The sequence below is a fragment of the Bactrocera latifrons genome, unplaced genomic scaffold (genome assembly GCF_001853355.1).
Source record: "Bactrocera latifrons isolate USDA-ARS-PBARC rearing strain unplaced genomic scaffold, ASM185335v1 scaffold_589, whole genome shotgun sequence".
NCBI classification, from domain to species: Eukaryota; Metazoa; Arthropoda; class Insecta; order Diptera; family Tephritidae; genus Bactrocera; species Bactrocera latifrons.
The window spans coordinates 1-27,229 of NW_017537255.1; the positions used below are offsets into that span (position 1 = coordinate 1).

The 27,229-nt window shown below is 35.2% G+C and overlaps 1 protein-coding gene across 1 annotated transcript; it reads left to right on the top strand.

Moving 5' to 3' along the window:
* The first annotated feature begins 2,729 nt into the window (after positions 1-2,729).
* Positions 2,730-16,925, top strand: LOC108974745 (catalase). Its single transcript, XM_018942771.1, has 3 exons — positions 2,730-3,228; positions 14,617-15,138; positions 15,957-16,925. The coding sequence occupies exons 1-3, from the start codon at positions 3,172-3,174 to the stop codon at positions 16,896-16,898; spliced, it is 1,521 nt and encodes a 506-aa protein (XP_018798316.1). The 5' UTR covers positions 2,730-3,171; the 3' UTR covers positions 16,899-16,925.
* Positions 16,926-27,229: the final 10,304 nt, after the last annotated feature.

Genomic DNA, 27,229 nt, shown 5'->3' on the forward strand with positions numbered 1-27,229 from the left:
GCAGCATGCCACCTCTGAAGTCTACCCCAAGGAAAGACGCCGCGTAATCCTCACCTCTAAAACTTCCTCCAGGAGGAGGTTTTGGAGCACCATGAGCTGCTCCGATTCCAACGACTCCGCCGGATAGTTTTGAGGCAGTACAGCCATGCGGATGCCTTTGACGGCATCCGCATACCTGCGCCGCCCCTCTTCCACCCGGGAGGGAGCCTGAGTTGGTGGTTGGCATCCGGTCGCTCTCGTGCCGCCGTCCCTCAGCCTTTTGGAACTGGGGGGTGCGTAGGTGAGTGTCTTCCCATCACCCTGCATTTCGGTTAGTAATGCACTAATCTGGCCACGGTCCATAGACCGGCTGCCTTGCGCACACACAGCCGTAGCCTTGTCACACTCCTTTGTGGGGGATGACCCAGTATCYCCATACCTCCTTTTGGCCAGGGATTCCGCCGCTTCGGGGGTCATCCCATCCCGGAGGTACCGCAGATACCACTTTAGGCAGGCACCGCTCATGGCCTTCCTACGAGGGTCATCGCACCCGCCTAGTTTGTCTRCCGCTGGGAGAGATCTCTGCCCTCCCCTCCTGCGCCTCCTTCTTCTCCTGCGTGCACCACCGGCCTCTGCCCGATGAGATTCGCCCGAGTCTGAGTGACTGGGCCTGTGTCGGGGGGCCATGGTGGTGCTTTGGACTGCACCCGCAGTCATGGTCGCTGTTGAACGCCGGGCGCCGCTGCAAGAGGGCATGTCGTCRTCCTCCTCCCTGGCATGCTCCTCGAACAGCGCCCGCTCTTCTGGCGAGAGAACATCAAGGTAGCTGAACTTRCGCTTAGCTACTTGACCTTCCCTGCCTACAGCCGCTCCTCCTCTTCTCTCCTTTATCATATCTTGTTCCGTGATCGTTGTCCTTGTTCGTTGCCTTGTCAGTTCATCAGTGGTTGTTGGGTTTTTTTGCAATTTTTGGTTCGAGTTCATCTTTTTCGTACGACCCTTGGCTCAGCGRGGTGAGCTGTCGGGTCTATTAGTTTTAATGGGGAACTGGGAGGTCCGCCGCGCCAGAGCCCCTTGACGCGGTAAGGCCATGGTTACACCCCAATTCGGCCCGGTGTTGGGGAGGCTCCGTTATAATACAGCCGAATGTTCCTCCTGGCTGCAAATCATCCAATGGGCACGGGTCGCATGACACCCTGGATTAGGAGGTGGTAGTCCTTGGTCGTCGCACGCATGCGGCGCCCGACAGCTTGTCTGGGCGGCGCGGACTAGCACCGCCCACACCGGTTGGGGGGTGCCGAGTATGCCTTGCGACTAAGCTTCTGCACCGCGACAAGGTGCCTACCATTAGCAGAGGAATTATCAAGTAATACTATGTTAGGCCCGACAACGAAAACATGTCGTGGGAAAACTGGTTTCCGCACGAAAACTTGTGGTTTTGTCCATGTAAAATCTGTCAAACGAAATCACAGTTTTCGCTGAAAACTACTTGAAAACTTACATTCCATTCAATACAATCGGTTTACCGTGCGATTCTGTACTGTGATACAGTAGCATGTCTCTAAATTTGACAGAGACAATTTTTGAGACTTGAGACGATTTTCCTATTCTGTAAGTGACAGTCACAAAATCTATTCCATTTCATTATTCATGTGTGGAACACAATGCTCGCGACAGACTGTAAACGACATCTGTCAAATATTAAAATACACACGTTCTTACGGACGGACCTATTTTGACAGCTGCACGACTACACGACTGTAGGCCGACAGTTGTCGTTCTTGCTCACTTCAATTTGATCCTATATTTGCCAATGACAGTATGACGACAGTAGAGTTGACATTAGAATGGAAGATAGAGAGATGGGTAGAGTGGTGATGTCACTAATATGTAAAATGTAAAATTACTCAAAGCTTTAACAAACCTGACGTTATTTTACAAATAAAAGCATAAAATAGCTCTGTTACCTCATTTATAAAAAACAATTGATAAATAAAACAAATAAATTTACCTATTTACTTATTTTTTGCTTAAAAATTTCACTTTGAACAAAATATTAAAATTTCATTGAAGTGCAAGGTACTAGTATGGCCACAACGAAATTTTGTACATGCAAAATGGACAACTGCGTTGTTTTGTGTACATGCAGGCCGTTGTTATGTTGCTGCCCTCTCACAAACGTTCATGTCACAACGCCATTTTCAGTTCATGTGGCAACTGAAAATGGCGTTGTGACTCCTACTACGATTCTGTACGGTGATAGAGTATCAGTATTTGATAGAGACAATTTTTGAGACTTGAGACAATTTTGCTATTCTGTAAGTGACAGTCACAAAATCTATTACATTTAATAATTCAGAGATGCTTTTAAACTTGGATGAAAATAAATATGTCGATAACAAAAATTAAATTTTCTATACATAGTCAAAAAAGATAATTATCAATCAAAATAAAATTATATGATGATTTTGTTTCATAATATTTTCGAAATTTTTGTAAAATTGATTTATTTTTAACCCTTTTGTGCTTAAGTTACTTACAAAATATAAAAAAATGACAATCGATTAATATTAGTGATCATCTCTGCTCAGTATATTCAAAATGGCAGACAAGAGTTCTTTTTGGTTTTGTGACTTGCTAACTACCAGGTTTGAGGCAATATTTTGAGGCTAGAGACTTTTTAGTGAGTAGTAACTAGTCACATATTGAGATTTTACCACAAAATGTCTCAAATAGAGATTAGAGACTGCTTACAGAATCCCGCTATTAAAATCTCAAACTCAGAAACTTGAGACTGTATGACAGTACAGAATCGCTCGGTTAGAATGTCGATAGTTTTTCTCAATTTTACTTACTTTCAGAAAATGTAATAGTGCTAGTGAACAACTGAAAATGTTTTAATGGGTTTGTGCAATCTGTTACCTCCGTCTTGCAGAGTGAAACTTTTCTCAGAAATTAAAATTAATTATATATATACGGCAACACAGCAAGATCTACTCCGTTCTGCGTTACTGTAACCCTGATAAGTTATTGTCATTGAATGTCAGAAAGTATAAAAGAGCTTCCAATTTTCACCTGTATATCATTTTTCCGTATAAAGGCGGGTTTAAAATATATTTTAGTTCTGAAATTAAATTACGCGCTTTTGCGTTTGTGATTCTTTAAACTGTTTGAAGCTAATCTTGGGAAAATATGTCTAATCGTGACGCAGCCACAAACCAACTAATCGACTATAAAAATAATTTGTCGGTAAGTGTTGTGCTAATATCGAGATAAGGGTTTTATGAAGTTCAAATCAACTTATTTTAAAAATGATTTAAAGTTTAGTTGGGTTTTCAGTGCATTTGATAGATTTTATGGAAGTGTTTGTACTTATACTTATCTAAACTTTTTCTTGTCTTTTAAACCTTTAAATATGAATATTACAACTAAATTAAATATGTGTAGAACTTCCGTTATATTTTAAGTGCAGATTTTAGATAATTTTTTGAATTTTTTGAATTTTACTTAATTATAATAACACTATTTTTTATAACATCTAAGTTCCTATACACAATTGCTAATATTTATTTCCCAAGCTTTAATTTAAGGTACTTGGTATACAACATGTATTTATACGATATTGGTCTTTTGTCTTTATGAACAATTGAAAATTCAATAAAAATACCGCAAGACTTTTTTGACAACCTAAAATATACATTTATTCTTATTTGAAAAGCGTAATAACTATTGCAAAGGAATCAATTTTCGCACCTTAATAGTTTATTTTCTATTTTGGTACAGCTTCTCACAAATTCCTTTTAGATGTATGTATAAGCTGATTTCTCTCGTGTTAATTGCTGGGACCTATTTTCCATTCACAGTCTAATTATGACTTGCAATTTGTGCATACAAACACTACCATTCCATACTTAGTCATTCTTTAATATATATGATTTTGATTTCATAACAACAATCAATGAAATAAAAAAAAGTTTAATCTTAGACTTCGTTTTTAACTTACAGCGGTTTTTTACATATACATATGTATATGTACATAGGTGCTGCTGACTTTTGGTTTTTGTATTATTTACATTTAATGTTCAAAAATTTAAATTGTGTGTTTCTCCTTTTATATTCACTGGCACTTCATTTATTCGTTTATACCCATTTATTTTATATTAAACAGTGCAAAAATAACTTATTCAATGTATAATAAATTCTTTTTGTTCCCACAATAACAAAAGGGTTACATTCTAGCATATAAACAGTATAAATATTTTACAAAGCCACCAAAATAAATAAAGAAAACCAATAATACCCCAAAGGCAGGAAGTAAATAGCACATTATACTTTTTTTTACCTAGAATTCCTTTCTGCACTGACGGCCTTCCGTCGCGCTTCATAAATATACCCTGGAACGACCAAAGGCCGTACTTCAAAAATTAACCCTGTTCGAACCAACACCAAGACTTATTAAGAGAAAACAAATTCTGGAAGTTTTTGCGTTACTAATCACAATATAATGACTTTGTATTAACCGTATAATTCTTTTATTTATTTTTTTTTTTTTCTATCGTCCACAATTAACATTTACCATATAATAGCTCATTTGGCTTTTTGTTGTAGACGTGTTTGATACTTGTTAACGCCATATTTTCGCCGGCAATATTTCTAAAGTATAATTAATATATATAGTAAATCCTCATAATATATGTACATACATATGTCTAGATATCATAAATTTCAGTTTTGGTAGTTTAGTTCGGTAGATTTAAGGTCTTAAATTTTTTTTATCAGAAGCGCTGAATTGCACTATTAGCTCAGTAGATAGTGTAATAAACCTTGGGTTTTGTTGACATACCATATGTATGCTGAATTTAAGTGGGTTGTGTAAAACTTTTTTATTCCTACTTTTGTGGCATTTGGGGTGTTGTGTTAGCATTTCTTCTTCTTAATTGGCGTAGACGCCGCTTACGATTATAGCCGAGTTAACAGCGCGCCAGTCTTTTCTTCTTTTCGCTACGTGGCGACAATTGGATATTCCAAGTGTAGCAAGGTCCTTCTCCACCTGGTCCTTCCAACGGAGTGGAGGTCTTTCTCTTCCCCTGCTTCCCCCGGCGGGTACAGCGTCGAATACTTTCAGAGCTGGAGTGTTGTCGTCCATTCGGACAAAATGAACTAGCCAGTTTAGCCGCTATCTTTTAATTCGCTGAACTATGTCAATGTCGTCATATATCTCATACAGCTCATCGTTCCATCGAATGCGATATTTGCTGCGGCCAACGCGCAAAGGACCATAAATCTTTGGCAGAACTTTTCTCTCGAAAACTCACAAAGTCGACTCATTAGTTGTTGTCATCGTCCAAGCCTCTGCACCATATAGCAGGACGGGAATTATGAGTGACTTATAGAGTTCGAGTTATAGAAACCTTGGAGAGGTCCTTCCCGATTCTGACGGAGCTTTTGGTGTTGCTCAACGTCAGTTTACACAGCTGTATTAGTTTTGCGGGGATACCAAATTCAGACATCGCGGCATAAAGGCAGCTCCTTTTGGTGCTGTCGAAAGCAACTTCGAAATCAACGAAGAGGTGGTGTGTGTCGATTCTCCTTTCACGGTTCTTTTCCAAAATTTGGCGCATGGTGAATATCTGGTCGGTTGTTGATTTGCCAGGTCTAAAGCCACACTGAGAGGATGGAGTCATGTGTAGAAGTTCACGCAAGTGAGGAAAGTTTTCTGATTGCCATTCACTGGGGAGTGGCCAGAAACGATTCTTCTTGAAACCTTCTGTAAGCCGCCGCATTTCAATGGTTTTGGTTGCAGCTGTGCGTAAGGAGTTTGAAACGCCGACCCACAGTTCCCTTGTACCGAGTTGTTAACGAGTGCTCTCAGAGAGCAGGAGTGCAAGCCGAGTAGAAAATCGTTCGGCTGTCTGTTGTGATTGCATCTTCTCGACGCCGAACCTTCCTTGTGTTTGATGGCGTGCGTTTTTTGCTGCACAGAGGCGGGTGCGAATCTTGGCTGCAACCAAATTATCGATGTTAGGTCCTCGGAGCGCACGCACATCTAAAACACTGGAGACGTGTCTTCCGTATATCACAACATGAACGATCTGGTTGCCCACCCTGGCGTTAAAGTCGGCATGCACGATAGTGACGGGGGCAGCTCTCATAAGTGCGCTTCAAGCACTCATAAAAGGCATCTTTGGTCACATTGTCCTTCTCTTCAGTCGGGGCGTGGGCGCAAATCAGCGATWTGTTGAAGAACCTCGCTTTGATGCGGATTGTGACTAGACGTTCATTCACCGGAGTGAATGATATTACTTGGCGACGGAGTCACTCTCCCACACCAAACTTGCGCTCCTTTATATGGCCACTGTAGTAAATGCCACAAGGACCTACTCGTCTCTGTCCTTGTCCCGCCCATCGCATTTCTTTGGACGGCGGTGATGTCAGCCTTTATTTTTACGAGGATATCAACCAGCTGGCAGCGGCACCTTCCCAATTAAGAGACCGGACATTTAAGATGCATGCCCTCAATTCGTAGTTCTTATTACGTTTTCCCTGGGTGTCATCCAAAGGGAGGTCTCTAATCCGAGGCTGTTGTTGCGTTTTCATTGGGTTGGTTTTTTTACGTGGCGGGTCCCAAACCTGGCGCACAACCATATTCAGGGAATGTTTCGCCTTCTCATTTAGCTCGCCTTCAAACGGATGTTCTTAGGCTACCCAGAGGATACTTGGTCAAGGACCGGAAGTCGTGAGCTGCTTGAGTCATATGAAAAAGAATCGTTCCTGGCTACTCCCAAGTGAATGGCGATCAGAGAACTTTCCTCACTTGCGTTAACTTCTACACATGACTCCATCCTCCTATGTATTTAAGCTACATACATATACATTTTAAAGCTTTATGACCAACCCTTTAATAAATTTTATGTAATGCAAGTTATTACTTTATTAAAATTATTATTTGAATTACTTTGCTTATTTATTCAATACTAGTTAGATATTATTTTTTGTTATATCAGTTACTGGGTTGTCGAAAAAGTCTTTTCGTATTACTAATAAAATTTTAATTTTTTTATTTATAATAATAAATAAATAAAAAAAATATGTACCATTTTTTTCCACCACATTGCGATTTTTCCGCTAGACATTATATAGGATCATCATTAGATGAAAATGACACAATGTAATTGGTATGACTGGAAATATACGGCTGCAAATTTTTGCATGCAAAAAGATGCAGTCCTGGGTGGTGAGCTTTCGTTTGAAATGTAGCCTAGTGAAATAGCTATATGTGAAATGTTTTTTGATGTTATTTCTCAACATATTTTTTTATGGTACGTTTTTTTAAGTAACGTGTTTATATACGTATATGTATAGAAGAACATGAATATATTTCATAAAGAGCAGGATTATTAAAATAAAATATAGTTTGATTTATAGTTCTTGAGATATTTGCATTTAAGGTTCAAAAATTCAACTATTTAAAATGGGTGTTTTTTAATGAATTTTATGGTTATATTTTTAACTTTTATATCCACTAACACTTCACTAAATCGTTTTAGAACGTGCTCAGTTCTTTTGCGTTGAACTCCTTTTTGCCCGATCCAATACCGGGATTTATCAAGATAATGAGAATTCTGAAAGCTTTTATATTATTCTTCACACGATCTTTTTTCTTATTTTTATTACATTACAAAATATGGTAACACTAATTTTTTGCTTGTTTACAACCACTTTCATATTTTATGAATAAATGGATTTTAACTAAAGTTTTATATGGAATTAAAGTTATTTTTGCACGATTTAATATAAAATAAATGATAAGATAGGAATTAGTGTAGTGTTAGTGGATATAGAAGTATAAAATATAAGTGTAAAATGCATTATAAATCGGAGAAACACGCATTTTAGATAGTAGATTTTTTGAACTTTAAATGAAAATATCTCAAAAACTATAAGTCAGCGACAACTATATGTATACATATTCTTGATCTGGAGGACCTCATCTATTTTAACCCCGAAATCCGGGAATGCTATTCTAAATCGCAGCCCAAAATTTTGTTAGGGGAAATTTTTGAAAGGACCAATTTATCACAGGCGCAAGATAGTATCCATTTTACAGATGAAAAAATGTTCACTGTTGAAAAAGATTTAAAAACGGGAAATGGAAAAATCCATGCAAAAACTTCCTAAGAAGCAAAAAAAAAAAATTTTTCCATGGTCACCATCCAGGTTCTCTAATGGCGAGACAGTTTTTCACTTCTGTAAAATAGGAGTTTAAACTGGTGTTTTAGAGGGAGTGGTAAAGCAGTTTTTCGATAAAGAACATTGGATCTTCCACCAAGATTCTGCTCTACTGTTGCTATTGATCCGAATAGTTTGAGGTCTTCTGTGAAAGCAAAATATGACTATTTCGAATAAAATTTTGCATTTGTACAAACATATGTATGTAGTAAACGTCAGTCTTGCAGAAATGTAGTTTTATTTTTATTTATGCATTCAAGTTTTTGGCTATGTGTCCAGAAGTTTTGCATTTATTGTTTAAGGGGTCTGTTAAATTATGTACACGTATTAATAACAATAATATCCAGATAAGACTTTAATTGGTTTTCCTGGTCTTTATATGCAAAAATTTCATGTTAAAATTACACATAAGTCTCTTTTAATTTAGTACAAGCTATTATACTTAGTTTAAAGTGAAATAAGCAAAAATGTCAGATTTCCTCATATATCCTTGTGTTCTTATGCAAGTGCACACAATAATATAAACAGAAACCTTTTGAATATATACATACATCTATTTACTCGTATGTCTGTTTAAAATACATGGTCATATGGTGAAACCTTTTTAAAAAATAATGAAATGTATTAGACTATATATACGATGATGTAAAACCTTATGTGGTATATTTTACTAGTCATAGTTCTATTAAGTGAGCAAATCAAAGCCACAAAACGCACCTTCGGGTACTCTATATTTCAATGAAGCATGGCACAGTTTATATAAAAGTCAATGCACTTCATTCCACGATTGTAAAAACTGGTATGAAGTTATTTTCGTATAATCACTTTGACTGCCAGTGGTGTATAGTATGTGTACGTAAAAATGCTAGTGTATACTGCTGTTGTTGCTGCTACAACTTTACTATAACTCCTTTCAAGTAGCTTAATGTGTATATTGACGAATTTGTTCGCGCCGGAGAACTGTTGAAATGTATACAGGGTATGTATGTTAAAATAGTTTTCTTCCGATATGGCTTGTACGTCTTTATAAAATTACATACACATGTATGCAAGTATATATATAAGTACATGCCTATGCGTGCTTAGTCGCAACGAAATTGGTTTTACTAGAGCTAATTATTTGCATTTTGAGGCATTTGCTTGAATTTGGCGAGAATGGTAAATTACCTAATTACGAAACTATATTTAAAAGTTTAAATTTCAGAATACAACCTGTATATCAACGGTGTAACCTTCGGTTGTTGTTCAATTACATTTACAACTTTACACAACTTGCATTATTTTCTTTACATACGCACATATGTATATATTAATTAGTACACATTACAGTTAATTATAAATTTGAGCGAAGTAAAAATAATAAAACAATGAGGTACACAGGACTGAGTTGCACCGAAGTTGATAAACTCAGCATTAAAATGTGATTAAAATGTGTGGTGAAATAAAATGAAATAATACAAAATTTTATAAGTTCAAATTCTATATCGCACCTGCACTGTTGACGTTTATTAATTTTAAATTACTACAGTATACTATAAAATGCATATACATATATATATATGCTGGGTAGAGGCATTAATTGCGTATTAGATACGATCTAAAATGTAAAAACATATACATACATACATATGTAAAGTAGGTAGAAAAAATAAGTTATCAAAAAAGCCAGCGCTGTTTGAAACGCTCTATACTTTTTCGCTTAACTGAATATAATTTTTATGGTATATGTTCGGGAAGGACCGTTATCAAAGTGCCGTAATTGATGATTTTAGTGGCAACCGCTTATCTGGTAAGACATTTTCGTGGCCTTCTATAGAACTGCTCAGTGACAAAGCGTGGAAAAATTAAGTTATCAAGTGCAGTAATCTGTGTTTTTCATATTAAACTAAATAAATTATAAAAAAGCATTAAACGTGCATAATTGTTTATTTTTTAAATTTTGAAATTGAATTGGTTACTAAAGTTTTCGTGTTTTTTTAAATTAATTTTTTTTTAATATTAAGGCGGCTTTTTTACGGTAAATTAAAAAAAATCTAAAAATTGTGAATTTTAAACATTAACGAATGAGGAACGTTCAACCATAATTAATTTACATAATGATGGTCACACGCAGCGTTATATTACTGAACAATTTTATAAAAGGCAGGTCGCAATACGAAAAGTTATTGCCGGCTACAACAAGGAAAATTAATCGAGTCATCAGGAAAGAGAAGCAAGGGCGCCCAAAAATAACAACGTGAGAGTTCATAAACGAAGTTTGGATATTTCCAATTCTGATTCCTTCAAATCAGTTTCAAAAATTCGGGTACAGCTTATAAAGAAAGGCCCTGAGTGCACACTGTCCGTAACAGATTGCACCAAACCAAATATTCACAGCCATGTTGCAAGAAGGTTACACTACCTTAATGAGACAAATAACAAAAACGAAGCGAATTTTAGAAAGAGGACATATTAAGATTTAAAATTTTTGGCAAAAGTGCTGTGGACAGATGAATCGATAATTTGTCTTCGTTAATCCCACTGTATGGTAACGTTTGGTGCTCACCCGAACAAGAACTATTATAGAAGTGCACTCTACCCACAGTTAAGTCGGTGGAAAAGGTGTTTAATGGTTTGGGTTTGCTTATCTGCGAATGGCCCTGGCAATATTGTAATTCTGTAAGGAAAATTTACTGCTGCAGTTTATTTAAATATTTTAAAGCAGCACGCCATCCCCGAGGGTCATCGACTAATTGGGCCGGATGTCCTTCTTCGACAGGACAACGCGCCCATTCATACTGCAAAAATCATCGCAGAACATCTACAAAATGAAAACGTGAGTGGATTGAAATGGCCTCCTCAAAGCCCTGACTCCAAAAGCCAATTTGTGCAATTCTTAAAAACCGTGTGACTGAGGAGAAACCCTAAAACTTGTTTGATTTGAAGAACTGCATCTAAAACATTTGGAATAATTTTCCTCAAAATTAGTGTTTGAAGCTTGCTAACTTCATAAATTAACGACTGGGTCAACTAGCAAGACGTAATTGTGGACATTGTGGATATAAAACAATTTGATAACTTATTTTTTCTACATGCAATTAACTGTATGTGTGCATGTTTTCCTTTTAAAAAGAAATGAACTTCTCTTTTGTTTTAAAATAACTTTAAATAGACACTTTGAAATACGGTCTCAGTAAAAAAAAATATTTTTTTTGAAAAATATAAACTTTTAAATTTTATTCACTTCGCTGATTTATATTTCACTTTGATAACTTACTTTTTCTATCTACTGTACTTGGTACATACATATAAGTAATTTTCAGTATATCTTTGATTTATTTCCGAATACAGGCATTTATTGTACATACATATGTACATATATAGTGGCTAAAACATTAAGCTAGAAAATAAGAATATTTGATTGTAATGAAATCGAAGTACCAATGTTTCGTTACATTTTTGCAATGAAAATAAAAGTTTACCTTAATAATTTACAAAAAATTGCACAAACTTTAGGATTTATAAGGTATAAGGTATTTCTGCAAGAGACCAAGTTAAAAAATATATAGTATAATTCTTTATATGTATATTATAGATAACATTCTCCAGTACTTTTAAGTGAACTTTGTTTTAACGGCAACGCTCTAGCCTTGAACTGATGAAAGATTAAAGCAGAGCACAAAGTCAAAGCGAGATTGTGTATTTTAGTATTGGATTTAAAATGCAAGCAAACAAACGTATGTTTGTACTTACACATTCATTTATACATATATGTAGGTATAGAATTATTATTCGGAGGACCTATTCATAAATATGTAAATAGAAGGTTGGGTGTGCAACACCACTCCCTCTTATCTTAATGTTTCCAATGTATTATCTGAACATGTTATCTGCCAAAATAAGCGAAAAGCATTGATATGGAGGTGGAAAAAATAAATTTTAATTTTTGATTTCAATCACAAATTTAAGTATTGTATAATGTATACGTGTTTAATTTCGCGCATATGCATGTACAGTTGCGGTTAAAATAACTGTAGTTCGCATAATGAAAAAAAAAAATTTCGATTTATCAAGCTCACGTGCGTTTTTTGCTGCACAGAGGCGGGAGCGAATTTTGGCTACAACAAGATAGTGGTCCGAGTCGATGTTAGGACCTTGGAGCGCACGCACATCTAAAACACTGCAAAAGTGTCTTCCGTCTATCACAACGTGATAGATCTGGTTGGTGGTTTTTCGATCTTCTGATCTTCTTATGCTGGAATCTAGTACTACAGGTAACCATATTTCGGGCCCCGGCGAAGTCGATCAGCCTCAACTCATTTGGGGATGTTTTCTCGTGGAGGCTGAATTTACCGATCTTCGTGCCAAAGATACCTTCTTTGCCCATCCTGACATTAAAGTCGGCAAGCACGATTTTGACAACGTGGCGGGGGCAGCTCTCATAGGTGTGCTCCAAGCGCTCATAGAAGGCATCTTTGGTCACATCGTCCTTCTCTTCCGTCGGGCCGTGGGCGCACATCAGCGATATGTTGAAGAACCGGAGTGAATGATAGTACTCGGTGATGGAGTCTCCGTCTCTCCACGAATCTCACACCAAACTTGAGCTCCTTTATGCCACAAGGACCTACTCGTCTCAGTCCTTGTCCCGTCCATCGCATTTCTTGAACGGCGGCGATGGGGATGTTTCGCCTTCTTACTTTAGCTCGCCTTCAAACGGATGTTCTTAGGCTACCCAGAGGATACTTGGTCAAAGACCGGAAGTCGTGAGCTGCTTGAGCCATATGTAAAATAATCGTTTCTGGCCACTCCCAAGTGAATGCTGATCAGAAAACTTTCCTCACTTGTGTGAACTTCTACATATGACTCCAGCCTCCCTTCCAGGATTCAGTTTGTATTTTAAGGCTATTCGAATCATCATAGGTAAACAACAAAATAATTTTTCAACTTCTTTATACGTTTTCCTTTTTTAAATTATTTTTTTTTTTATAAGATCACTATAATAAGCTCTGTAGTGCTTACCTCGTTCCATTGCTGACAAAATTTGAATCAAACTTTTACAAAATGATAAAAAATTATAAAAAAAATTAATATGTACATTTCTGAAAATTGGTTATCAAATTAAATATTTTATTTTTGTGTTTTGATAGTTTAATCTATGCACTAAAATTATTTGACTGCCTTAATAGCTCACACTTATGAAAATAAACAAAATTTCAATAGCAAGTGCTAATCAAAAAATTCGAAATTGAGTATCGTAATTGATTACGATTCACTACTTCAAATTACATACATAATATTACATATCTCCAAAATTTTCAGGTTCTGCGCTCATATATGAACCAGGTTTAACCAATTTAAATTTTTTTTTCCACTCTTGTTCCATTTTATTTCGTGTTTCATTCACGCCACTTTAAATTTTCGAAAACGTCGTTACGTTATTTTGCATTTTAGGTGACGATATATAGTTAAAGTGTACTTTATTATTGGACAGTATCTAAATAACAGTGTTTAAAGCAGAACGTAAAGCAGAGGCCAAGGATTGTCAACTTGGCATAATCCTGCAGCTATAACAACAACAACAACTAAGCTATATGGCAGTACTATTATTATTTCGACCGCAAATGTATGTATATCCCGAATAATTTGGGCATACATACATACTTATGTATATATACTATATAATCTACATACTATATAATCTTTATATAAAAAATTACGTTTCTCTTTGTTTGTCCGCGATGGACTCCTAAACTACTGAACCAATTTTACTAAAACTGTGCACACAGTGTCCAGTTTGAAGCAACTTAGAAGATAGGATAGTGAAAACAATTCATAAATAATAAATACAGTGAAAGCTGCATTAAATGGACGCTCTATTAAGAGAACATCTCCATTAACTATTGATCGGTTCCACAATTTGTTGATATTTATTACGTACAATCTATTAAGCGGACAACTTTAATAACTAGACAGAAAAGCTGGTTCGTCAGTGTCTTTATAGGAGATTGCACTGTATATTTCTAAATGTACGGATGTATGCACAATCCTCAAAAAAATATAATACAGTTGAACTTCCGTAACTCAAACTTCTATAACTCGAAGTTCTATATTACTCGAACTCTTGAATTAGCAAGAGAAGTCAAATTGCATACAAATTTTCAGCAATAACTCGAAGTTTTTTTGTGGATTATTGTGATTCGAGGTAGGAAAGTTAAAAACGTTTTTGCCTTTATTCGTAAATGAAAATTTCATGTAGAATAGCTTATTATATGAATAATAGTATAAAATATATACCACAGCAATGCGTCCCCGGATCCTTTAGTATAATATATGTTTGAATAATAAAATTTCATTCCTTAGTTATACTCATTATTCTTCTTTTTATTGCATTAATTGAATTATTTTTGTTTTCATTACTTTTTTGTTTAGAAACCTCCTGGCACAATTACTACAGGAGCTGGGAATCCCGTTGGTATTAAGGATGCCACGCTGACTGTGGGACCAAGGGGTCCAGTATTGTTGCAGGATGTAAAGTTTTTAGATGAGATGGCTGCTTTCGACCGTGAACGTATACCAGAGCGTGTGGTTCATGCCAAAGGTGCCGGTGCATTTGGATATTTTGAAGTAACACATGATATTACAAAATATTGCGCGGCTAAGGTTTTTGAGAAGGTACATAAGCGTACGCCGATTGCTGTGCGTTTTTCCACTGTGGGTGGAGAAAGTGGATCAGCTGATACCGCTCGTGATCCACGCGGTTTTGCTGTAAAATTTTATACTGAAGATGGTATTTGGGATTTGGTGGGCAATAACACACCTATTTTCTTTATTCGCGATCCAATTTTGTTCCCCAGCTTTATCCACACTCAGAAGCGTAATCCGCAAACTCATTTGAAAGATCCTGATATGTTCTGGGACTTTTTAACTCTTCGGCCGGAAAGTACTCACCAGGTATAAAGGAAACATATGAAAATATTAGTAAAGAAGGGCTAAATTCGGGAGTAACCGATATTTTATACTTTCGCAATTTGCATAGGTTAAAGTGGGAGAAATAATTCCAGTTTTTTTTAACTTTATATAAAATAAGTGAGAAATGGCTTAGTTCAGATTGAACCATCTATTACATTTGATTAACCGCTATTTTCGGTAAAAAGTCAGTCATATTCTACAATATTATGGACCATCAGGTTGAAATTAGTCAAAAACTTCCTGAGGTATAGTTTTTCACCCCAAGGTGGTCGGTGTCACGTCCATTACTGCGATACCTTGTACCATTTTGAGCTTAGTTATATGTTTTGCCTTAACGGCATTTGTGGGTGTGGCAATAGTTCAATAAAGTAACATGTTGCGAAAGTATATTTGTCGTTTCGCACAGAAGTTAACTGATCAATTGACCGGCAATTGTTCGATTAAAGCCTTAATTTAGATTGATATACTATTCAAAATAAAATGATTAATTTACTACATTCAAATTTAATTAATTGAAACTGAAGTGCAACTCTGCGGGTAGTTGTCCAGGTTATAAAATTGGTTTTGTGGATTGATAAAAAAGACAATCAGCTGATGAATTTTAATCAATAGAAAAAGGACAAAATGAAAAGTCATATATAAAAGGTGATCGTTAATCGAGCTTACCGTTAATCCAGTTCACGGCTGTGCGAAAGTCAAAAATTGGTTTCTGTTGTAATCTGAATGTACTAAATTAATTTGGCTGTGGGTAAAAGCCATACAAATGTTATACTTAATTAAAAAATCGAATATTTTTGCAGGTGTCCTTTTTGTTTGGCGATCGAGGTATTCCCGATGGTTATCGCCATATGAATGGTTATGGTTCGCATACCTTCACGTTGGTAAATTGCAAAGGTGAGCCTATCTTTGCCAAGTTTCACTACAAAACTGATCAAGGCATCAAGAATCTCGACCCTAAGATTGCTCAAGAGTTAGCAGCAACTGATCCAGATTATAGTATTCGTGATCTATACAATGCTATTAAGAATGGAAATTATCCCAGTTGGACGTGGTATCTGCAAGTGATGACATTTGACCAAGCTAAGAAATTTAAATATAATCCTTTTGATGTGACAAAAGTGTGGAGCCAAAAGGATTTCCCACTTATTCAATTTGGCAAGATGGTACTTGATAGAAATCCGACCAATTACTTTGCTGAAGTTGAACAAATTGCTTTTAGTCCAGCGCATTTGGTCCCAGGCATCGAACCATCACCAGATAAAATGTTGCAGGGTCGACTTTTCTCGTACTCCGATACACATAGACATCGTTTGGGCCCCAATTATTTGCAGATCCCGGTGAATTGTCCTTATCGTGTTAGTGTAACTAACTATCAACGCGATGGCGCAATGCGTGTTAACGATAATCAAGGTGGTGCTCCTAATTATTTCCCGAACTCGTTTTCTGGACCAGACGAAAGTGCACGTGCAAAGAGCCTTATGCCGTGTTGCCCTGTGCAGGGCGAGGCTTATCGCTTCACCAGCGGTTTCACCGAGGACAACTACAGCCAAGTGACAGATTTTTGGGTTTATGTTTTAGATGATAAAGCACGTCAGCGTTTGGTAGCTAATATTGTAGACAATTTGAGTAATGCCAGTCAATTTATTCAGGAGCGCGCTGTTAAGAACTTTACTTTAGTACATGCTGACTTTGGTAGAATGCTTACTGAAGGTTTAAACCTGGCTAAATCGGCCAAAATTTAAAGAACTAAAATTTTCATTGTATCTGCATTATTTTCACTGTTTACATTGTTATACATCTAATAACCACTTGTTTTGAGGTTACGGGTCGTTTTGAGAAACTTGTTCGTGAAATATTATTACTACATAAAGGGCTGTTATCCAGTCTGCCAAATGCAAAACAATTACATTCTTTATTTTTACTGGATAAAAACGTTATAAATTCGAATTGTATTATTGTTAAATGGTTAACACGTTAAAAATTAAATTCTTATAATCTTTTAGGAGAAGATTAGGAAATTTTCGGAGGCCTTATTATGTTATTTATGTAATAATATCGCAATTCCTTTATGCTTATATAATCATATTATTATATAATATTCTGTGTTTAAACAATATACACATGATTTTTTACATATTTAATAAAATTTGATATTTTCATAAAATAAAAAATATGTCAGAGTTTTTATTTGGAATAATAGCGTAGAGTAGTACTAACTTACATTCACTAAATTTCGATGAAACTTGGTTTGCTATTAAATATTACATAGTATACTTTGGGCGAGGGTTGCGAATTTTATAATTAAAAAATTTTCCTATTAATTTAAATTCGATCAGATTATTATCTTTTCAGTATACAAATCAAGAAGCAATCAAATACTGCCTTTGATGTGTTCCAAATCGAACCTAAACTATTTAAGCAATTAGTTTATGAAGTTAGTTACCGAATAGTTAAACTTTGGCATATCGTAACATATGACGAAATCAATAACTTCATTTTTAACATTGAAAACAAATGAATGGTAGTGAACGGACCGCCGATTTTCAAGTGATTTAAGGTTTAATAGCAATAAACGAGATTCATAAGACAGTATGGTTTCAAGTAATTTTAAGAAGTGGAGGGCGAATTTAAGGAAAATCTTTTGAACACGTTAAATCCTATAATACACGTAAACAATAATTTTGACGTATAGTATAGGGGTCGGAAAGTCTGGAAGCAGTTCTTTGTCCGTTGAACTATACTATACTATACTATCATCTATACTATACGTCAAAATTATTGTTTACGTGTATTGTTGGTTTCTACCTTAGCACAGAGAACGATTGAGTTTGGATGTTTATATTGAAAGGATAAAAATGTGAAAGATTACCCGCAGATTTTGGTTAGACATTTTAGGAAGCAATTAAGATATACTTTTTGATTTCGGCCACCAATCACAAAAGCTATCAATATCCCATTGAAGTTTATTTACATATTCAGAGTATTTTCTTATTGAGTATATTTTCAAGTCATCCGCATATAACAAATATTTAGCAAAAGAGAAACAACAGGAAATGTTGATACACAGTACAAAGTAAATTTAAGGAAAAGATCGTTAAATTTTGTGAAATCACACAAAGTAAAATTAAAACCTATTCCCTCAATAGGTTTAACCTTAGCGAAAAAATAAGTAACAAATCTTAAAGGAGAATGATGAAGGGTATGGATGAACACTTAGTCAAGAAATCGATCAATACTATTTGAATAAGGGATGATGAATAAAAAATAAAAAAAAAAAAACGATAAAGCGTATCCTATGTCCGTCCGCTGGTTCTACATAGTCGTTCTTGAATTAGAAATTGTATAAATAATACTACTTTCTTTTATACATAAATACATATATAGATTGCAAAAACGACGGTGATTTTCCAAAATGGCCTCCGCTAGGACCTTCAGCTGAAGATTCAGAATACGAATAATTTTGCGAATTTTGACATTTTTCTGTGCTGGGGTTCGGATTTTCTGTGGCAACATAACGAAATAGTGTTTCATTGCTTGGATTCCGATCCTAAGGTTGACGATTCGGTTGCACTCGAACTTAGCCCTTTCTTACTTTTTTTTAATCTAATCCTCTTGGAGACAAGCATTTTTTGGGGACACCCAAAACCGATACAAATTTTGTGGCGAACATCAAGCAAATATTTTTTATCAGTTCTGATTATCTATCAGATTAAATAACAATTTCTTGTAAATAATTGAAAATTTTTCCTTTAACAAGAGTCATTTGATACTCTTTATTTCTTTTATTGAGCAATAGTCACATTTTATATATAGTATAGTGAAACTTAACTGTTCATAAAGATTCTCTATTCTTCAACTTTCTAACTTGATTTATTACAATAAACTATAACATTTTATTAGCTAAAAAATTCAAGAAATTCTTTGTTGAGTTAAGATAACAAATTTCCTTTTGAGTTTAAATATTACTATTGACGCTTTTGAAAAATGAAGGTCTCTAATCATATAGCATTTCGAAATAAAGTGAAAGCGTTGCTGATACTTCAAAGTCTTTATCATTACATTAATAACATTAATTATACAACAAAAATAACAGTCATCCATGCGATTTTTTGGTTCTGTCAATATCATCGGCAATGCTACATATAGTATATGTACATTAAAAGATAACATTTGCCGACTATCGTAAATGTTCATTGTACAACATGTACGCATTGTGTGGCGGAGATAAAATGGTGACCAACTCATCTCTTATTGGAAATGAGACAGCAATTGCTAAACGTCAAAACCTTATGAACTTCGTCAGTTGACAATGTTTAACAATCGGAAACGAGAGACGGCCACATTGAACTCCTATTAAAAAAATATGTAAATAGAAGGATCTATTGCCGCCGTTCAAGGACTTCTTTCTCACTGGCGTAGAAACCGCTTACGCGGTTATAGCCAAGTTAACAACAGCGCACTAGCAGTTTCTTCTTTTCGCAAGGTGGCGCCAATTGGATATTCCAAGCGAAGGCAGGTTCTTCTCCACCTGGTCTTTCCAACGGAGGGGAGGCCTTTCTCTGCTTCCATCGGCAGGTATAGCGTCGAATACTTTCAGAGCTGGAGTGTTTTCGTCCATTCGGACAACACGACCTAGCCAGCGTAGCCGCTGTCTTTTAATTCGCTGAACTATGTCAATGTCGTCATATATCTCATACAGCTCATCGTTATTCGCCGTGGCCAACGTGCAAAGGATCATAAATCTTTCGCAGAACTTTTCTCTCGAAAACTCGCGACGTCGACTCATCAGTTGTTGTCAGCGAATGGTTTTTGTTCGTCGAGAGAGGAATTGCCTACTTAGCCCGAAGCAGCACTTGTTGGCAAGAGATATTCTTCGTTGGATTTAGATGCTGACGTTTTTGTTGGTGTTGATGCTGGTTCCAAGATAGACGAAGTTATTTACGATTTCGAAGTTATGATTGTCAACAGTGACGTGGGTGCATAATCAGGAGTGCGACGATTAATTGTTTGATGACAGGAGATATTTCGTCCTCAGCACCAGGCTCATTTGCTTCGCGGCCTTATCCTTTCTGGAGAAAACAGAACTAACGGCGCGGATGTTGAGGCCAATGATATCAATATCATCGGCGTACGCCAGCAGCTGCAGACTCTTATAGAAGGTAGTACCTTCTCTGTTTAGTTCTGTAGCTCGAATTATTTTCTCCACAAGTAGGTTGAAAAAGCCACACGAAAGGGAGCTGCCTTGTCTGAAACCTCGTTTGGTATCGAACGGCTAGGAGAGGTCCTTCCCGATTCTGACGGAGTTTTTAGTGTTGCTCAACGTCAGTTTACAAAGCCGTACAAGTTTCGCGGGATACAAAATTCAGACATCGCGGCATAAAGGCAGCTCATTCTCGTGCTGTCAAAAATAGATTTGAATTCCACGAGGAGGATACACCACCGTACACGACTCGTTTTCCACGGATCTTTTTCAAGATTTGGCGCATGGTGAATATCTGGTCGGTTGTGGATTTGCCAGGTCTAAAGCCACACTGATAAGCTCCAATAAGTTTGTTGACGGTGGGCTTTAATCTTTCGCACAATACGCTCGATGGAACCTTATATGCGATGTTGAGGAGTCTTATCCCATTGTAGTTGGCGCAGATTGTGGGGTTACAGATCAGACAACATTAAACGTATACACACACACATGTATTAATTTGGAAACTTGAAAACAACCCCATGTAGCATAAAACACGTCAAGCAGCAATCAACAATATGCTGACATATTATATATTTAGTTATTTAAGATAGTTTTAAAATTTGTATTTAAGCATGGAAAATACCTAATAAAATCCAGAATGAATAAATTCTCTTTCAAACAAAGACGTTTCATTTCCCTGTGGTAAGGAATGACAAAATCTTTGTTGATTTTAATATTATTTGATGAAATTTTTTGTAAAGTGACGCATCATAGTATTAATTTTCTATGGTAAATGATTAAAATTATTTATTAATTGAGAGTTAACAAGCTTAAATACCTTTATTAAGTATTGAAAATTTAAAAGTCAGTTGTTTTAATATACAACAAAAATATTTAAATAGTTCGCCATAATTTTTAATCGTCATAAATATTGGGTGCTTTAATTTAAATGTCCAAAAATTATTGTTTTGTCTGATCTGGCTATAAGGAAAATGATATAAAACCGTTAATTTTGAGACGTTCTTACACTGGCCGAAATTGGACATGCCTTCACTTTTGATATGTGGTGTTTTTGAGCTTAATATTAGGGAGCAGTGAACCACCTCTGAAGCGTAGGTTCACTATAATAATTATTTAAAACTCTTTTCAATTTTGGCTATACAAAGATGTTTAGTACTGTTAACAACAAATTATCTAGATATACATAGATAAATATGCGGAATATATTTTTAAGCGTTTTAATTAACTTATTCAAGGACAAATTGGTACTTGTATTTCGCATTGAGTGCACCCAAACAAATACATATTGTAACAGAATTTGATATTACTTATCATATTAATTATTTTGAACAATAAAAGAAAACTGTCATTGTTTCATATAGCTAAATTAGCCGAAAGTGCATTCCACTAAGTGAAATAAGTATATGACATTTAATTACATTGGCCCTTATATTTATTCAAAAATTCGAATTTTGAATTTCAAAAGTAACCAAATAATTAACGAAAAACAATATTTTTTAAAACAAATAAAAGAAAATTGATTACTTGCTGCTTAAGATACCAACTTACCAATATTATGTGTTCTCGTTGAATTTAGATTCAATGCGGATGATGTGGTGATTACTGTGTGGTGTACACGATGTCCGATACTCTATATGATATAGGCTTGTATTTTGTGAGAGTTTACTTTTGACTTTGAACTTACTTGTAGTCTGTTCTTTCTTTTATACATTTTATAAATTTAATTTTTTAATGACGTATATATGTATGTGAAAGTTCGTGTGTATTGAGATACATAAGTGTAAATATATATTTTCTTTTTATTGAATACTTCAAATACCAATGCGTGGGGCTTTTGTAATTGCTTACGTTCACTGTGGGTACAACCACGTCAAGTGGTCCATACAAGTTTCGAAAAATCTCCGATTTTGAAAATGAGCAGTTCATTAGGAAGGGGACCAGACGCATACCCACATTCTTTTTTTCTTGTTAAAGTTATTGAAGGTTGAAATTTAGAGCACGATAAAATTGTAAAATTATTTTCACATAAACTACTGGAGATAAATCGATGAAATTTTGTGAAATCAAAGAAAAGTGTTCGTGCTATATTATAAATAATTTTTCATGGTCCTTTTGTTTAATAATAATATTTTGTTAAACAATTTAATTTTTAAGTGTTCCTTACGCTAAAAAAAGTGAAAAGTTTGTGACACAACGCGGAAAATATTCACCTTTAATAATCTTCAAAAAAATGTTTGTTCATTCATACCTATCGCTCTAAGTAGGAGACTTAATTAAATAAAAAAAAAATCTATAGCTAAAAAAATTTGTTCTAAATTATTCCTCCAACCAATAGAAAACAAAAAAAAAAAAAAACGTTTACTTCGGCTGCACCGAAGATAATATACCCTTCAAATGTGCATTTCTTTTAGTAACTATGTGTCCAGTTTGTATGGAAGCTATATGCTATAGTAATCCGATCTGAATAATTTTTTCGGAGATTATGTTATTACCTTAAGCAGTAATCCATGTCAAATTTCGTGAAGATATCACATAAAATGCGAGTTTTCCATACAAGCCCTTGATTGCGATCGTTCGGTTTGTATGGCAACTACCTCATGGAAATAAGTATATGTGCATCAACTTAATTTCAAATTAAACTACTGCAAATGAATTGACACTTATCAATACAATTTATTTTAATAGTACTAATACAAAAAATTAAAAAAAAGCTTCTCAATTTCAATATGCTTTTTATAAAGCAAATAAAAATTAAATATTAACAGCTCTTAGGAAATAAAATATGTGCATAAGGATTTATTTTAAATTAATGTTAAATAACTAATTTGTTTTTGTGTTTTTAATAATTAATATGCTTGCCTTTTTTTAAAAATACTTGATTAATTCTATTTGGCATGGAGTCTACTAGTTGTTTTAATGTTGAATGGCTTATTTCATGCCACTCAATGACCAAAGCATCTTGAGCTGTTTAATGGTTTCAAACTGGCAGCCATTCCTATAAACTTTATTCGAAAGTATTCTCCACAAGTCTTCAATTGGGTTTAAGTACGGGCTGATCGCTGGCCACTCCAAAACAGTTATGTTTTTTGATGAAAAAAACTCCTTTGTAATGCGGGCATTGTGAATTGGGGCGTTGTCCTGTTGGAAGATCCAGGAATCTCCGTAGAGTTTCTCACCAAATTGTATCAGCACTTCATCCAACAGCTTTTGGTTTGGTGGGAATGAAGCAAAGAGACTTTCCAGCATATCCGAAAGCTGCCCAAATCATTAGCGATCCGCCACCGTGATTTCGCTTGTGTCGACTTTGGCGGGGTTAACGTACATCGCGCCAATACTTATGGCAAATATCAGGACCGTCCAAATTAAATTTTTTCTCATCAGAATCAGGACCGTCCAAATTAAATTTTTTCTCATCAGAAAAAATAACATTTTGGAACTCATCGGTCCAAAATTTCATTTTACCGGCAAATGCCAAGCGTGCGCTTATGTGGCGTGGCAATAGTTTAGGCACAGGTTATCGGGACTCATACCTTATCAATTTATTTTGCGTCAAGACTTGATGGACTCTTCTCCTGGTTACATTGAGATCTAAATGCGTCTTGATTTCCAGGCATGACATGTTTATTTGACTTGCTAGTCCCCGAATTTCTCGCTTGCACCGTTCATCAATATTAGTCGGTCTGCCGCAGCGCCTATTTGTGCCATAACTATCGGGGTTTTTAAGAAAATTACTGATGGTATTTCTATGACGATTCACTCTGGCGACTATGTCAGTAATTTTTGTTCCCGCTTCACTTAAGCCCCTTATTAATCCGCGCTCCTCTTCCGTTAAATCGGTAGCACGTGGCATTCTAACCTTAAACCACATTTGGCGTAAGTATGATGTGTAACAAAAATGCACAGTAATTTTACTTACTAGTTTTCAACTAAAAATATCACCACTTCACTTAACATATCTTGTTTACAGTCCAAAGTGCACTAATATATCTTACTGCACTTATCCTTATTTCATAAGGAAAACATGAGACTGACAACAAATTGGTTCTAACGGTACTAAGGATTTATATTAAAGCAGAATTATGCACATGGAAATGAAGCAAAAAATACAACAAGAACCATTTGCCGAAGACCGAAGAGATTGATACCGTTATTGAGAGAAAAGAAATCGCTCAATACAATAATGCACATATACTTCTTTCCCTGAGGTATATGCTATAGTGAGCCGATCTGAACAATTTCTTCCGATATTACATTATTTCTATGAACAATAACTCATCCCAAATTTGGTGAAGATATACATATGGTCAAATAAGGAAGTTTCTAATGCAAGCATTTAGTTGCGATCATTCAGTTTGTATAGCAGCTATATACCCATAGCATTACCCGATCTGAACAATTTCTTCGGAGATGTATACTTTGAATAAGCAAACACAAAAACACAAACGCATATTACATTGTTGCCTTAGAATATAGCCTTTACAAAATTTCGTGAATATATCTTGTCAAATGCAAAAGTTTTCCATACCAGCACTAGATTCTGATCATTCAGTTTGTATAGCAGCTATATGCTATAGTTAGCCGATTGAAACAATCTCTTCGTATATTACATCATTATCTTAGAAAATAACCTGTGCCAACTTTTGTGAAGATACATTGTCAAATGTGCAAGTTTTTCATACAAGAAAATAATTCCATAATTCCGATCGTTCAGTTTGTATGGCAGCTATATGCTATAGCGGTCCGACATCGGCAGTTCCGACTAATGAACAGCTTCTTGAAGAGAAAATGGCGTTTACAAAATTTCAAAACGATATTTTAAAAACTAAGGGACTACTTCGTATATATGTATCGACTCAGCTCAACATACTGATCATTTATATGCATATACTTTATAGGGTCTACGACGCTTGCTTCTAGTTGTTACAAACTTGGTGGTAAACTTAATATACCTGGTTCATGGTATAAAAATCAACTGCATTGATAGTTGCATTTTGATAGTTGCGAATGGTTGATGTAAACGGCTGTAAACATGTCCCGGAAGGACGGCTGTTTTTTATAACCTCCATAAAATGTTTCTGTGTCACATTCGAGCACCTCGAGGTGGATGCCTGAACTTGCCTYTTGGTATTGTTGCATTTGTGGCAGCTCTACTGTAGATTTGATGTAGGTGCAATTGCCTTTATTAGTTTTAATTGATCGGAGATCATAGCTTTTGTTTTTTCGTACTGGTCTTAGCAGTTTTCGTATATTGCGTAAGCCGATGATTTAAAATTTTGAAGTAGATCTGAATCGTCAGCTTCTACTAAGGCGTCATAAGCCGCTTGGAGTCATGTCCAAAACTTGCTGTGATTTATAATTTTGATTTCCGAGTAGTGTTGAATCGGTAAAGAAGAAAATCTAATGCAGTATCTTATTAAACTCACTTCACTTTGTGAAATGAATTTAACAATTTGTTTTGAGCGTGTAGCTCCTGCAGTTGTATTTTGATTTGTGTCATTATAACCCATTCTTTGATATATTGTGTATTAAAATATTATTAAGTATATAAAGGCAAACACTCTTTTATGTAAGTAAGAGTTTGTTATTTCGGATTATATCAGTAAAAAACGTATTTTTTATTAATATCGTTTTGTATTTACTTGCAATGATGTTATTTTTATTTATATTTTATTTTGAGTATCTGTTTCAATTGTAAATTACTATTAAAACCCGCGATATTTTTGTCCGAAAGTTTTGTATTTAGGTACACTCTAATACGTGGACTTGTATGTACATGTGTATGTCGTACTTGTTATTTTGAGCAATGCAATTGTTATCTTATTTTGTGCAATTGAGAGCTTGTTATAGAGGTCAATTCGCTTTGTGCCTAAGTATGCACGAATTGTTAGTACATATGTATTTCTGATTATGCTTATGTTCTTAAGCGATTGAGAGCTCGTTAGAGAGATCAATTAGCTTTTTGTAAGCAATCCTGCTTGTTCTTGTTTACTAACGAACAATTGATATTGCAGGGTAGATGCCAATGTGGACTTTAAAAGGATGTGTATGTACGTATGTTTGAATGAATAGCATTCAAATTTATATATATAGAAACGTATTCTGTGAGTTTTATTTTACCGTTCCGTTTAGTTATTTACTTATTATCTTTTTTTTTGTAATTAATTGAAATGCTACGTTTTTAATAATTTGGTACCCAGTGTAGGGTATGAAGTTACAGGCATATGTATGTATGTAATTTATCCGCATTCGGTAAATATGCATATATGTATGTATGTATGCATGTCGGCTTTGTTGTTTTATATTTTTTATGTTTTAATTTTAATGTTTGCCTTTGCTTACATAGTTATATTCAATCCTACTTACTGCTTTATTAAGCAGAAGGGGTATTGCCGGAAAATATTGCAAGTAAATACTTGAATTGTGGCTGCTTTCTATTTTTGTTAAATAGTTCTGTTTGAATTCACAAAGGTAAGCTCAACATATAGGCATTTATTTTTTTTATAAATATTCCGATATATGGTATACTTTTTTTAGCTGTTGTGTTTAGGTTTCGCGCGTTTTGTGCGTTGTTTGTCTTTAAGGTTTCGCTCCCGATATTCTCTCTGTTTTTTTTATATTGGCACTGTTTATATTTTGGTTTTCCTTGTATTTGCTTTTGTATTTTTCAGTTCACCTATGTATGTATATCAGTGGTGCGCACGCCTTAATATTTATACTCTCGCAACAAAGTTGCTAAAGAGAGTATTATAGTTTTGTTCACATAATGGTTGTTTGTAAGTCCTTAAACTAAAAGAGTCAGATATAGGGTTATATATACCAAAGTGATCAGGGTGACGAGTAGAGTTGAAATCCGGATGTCTGTCTGTCCGT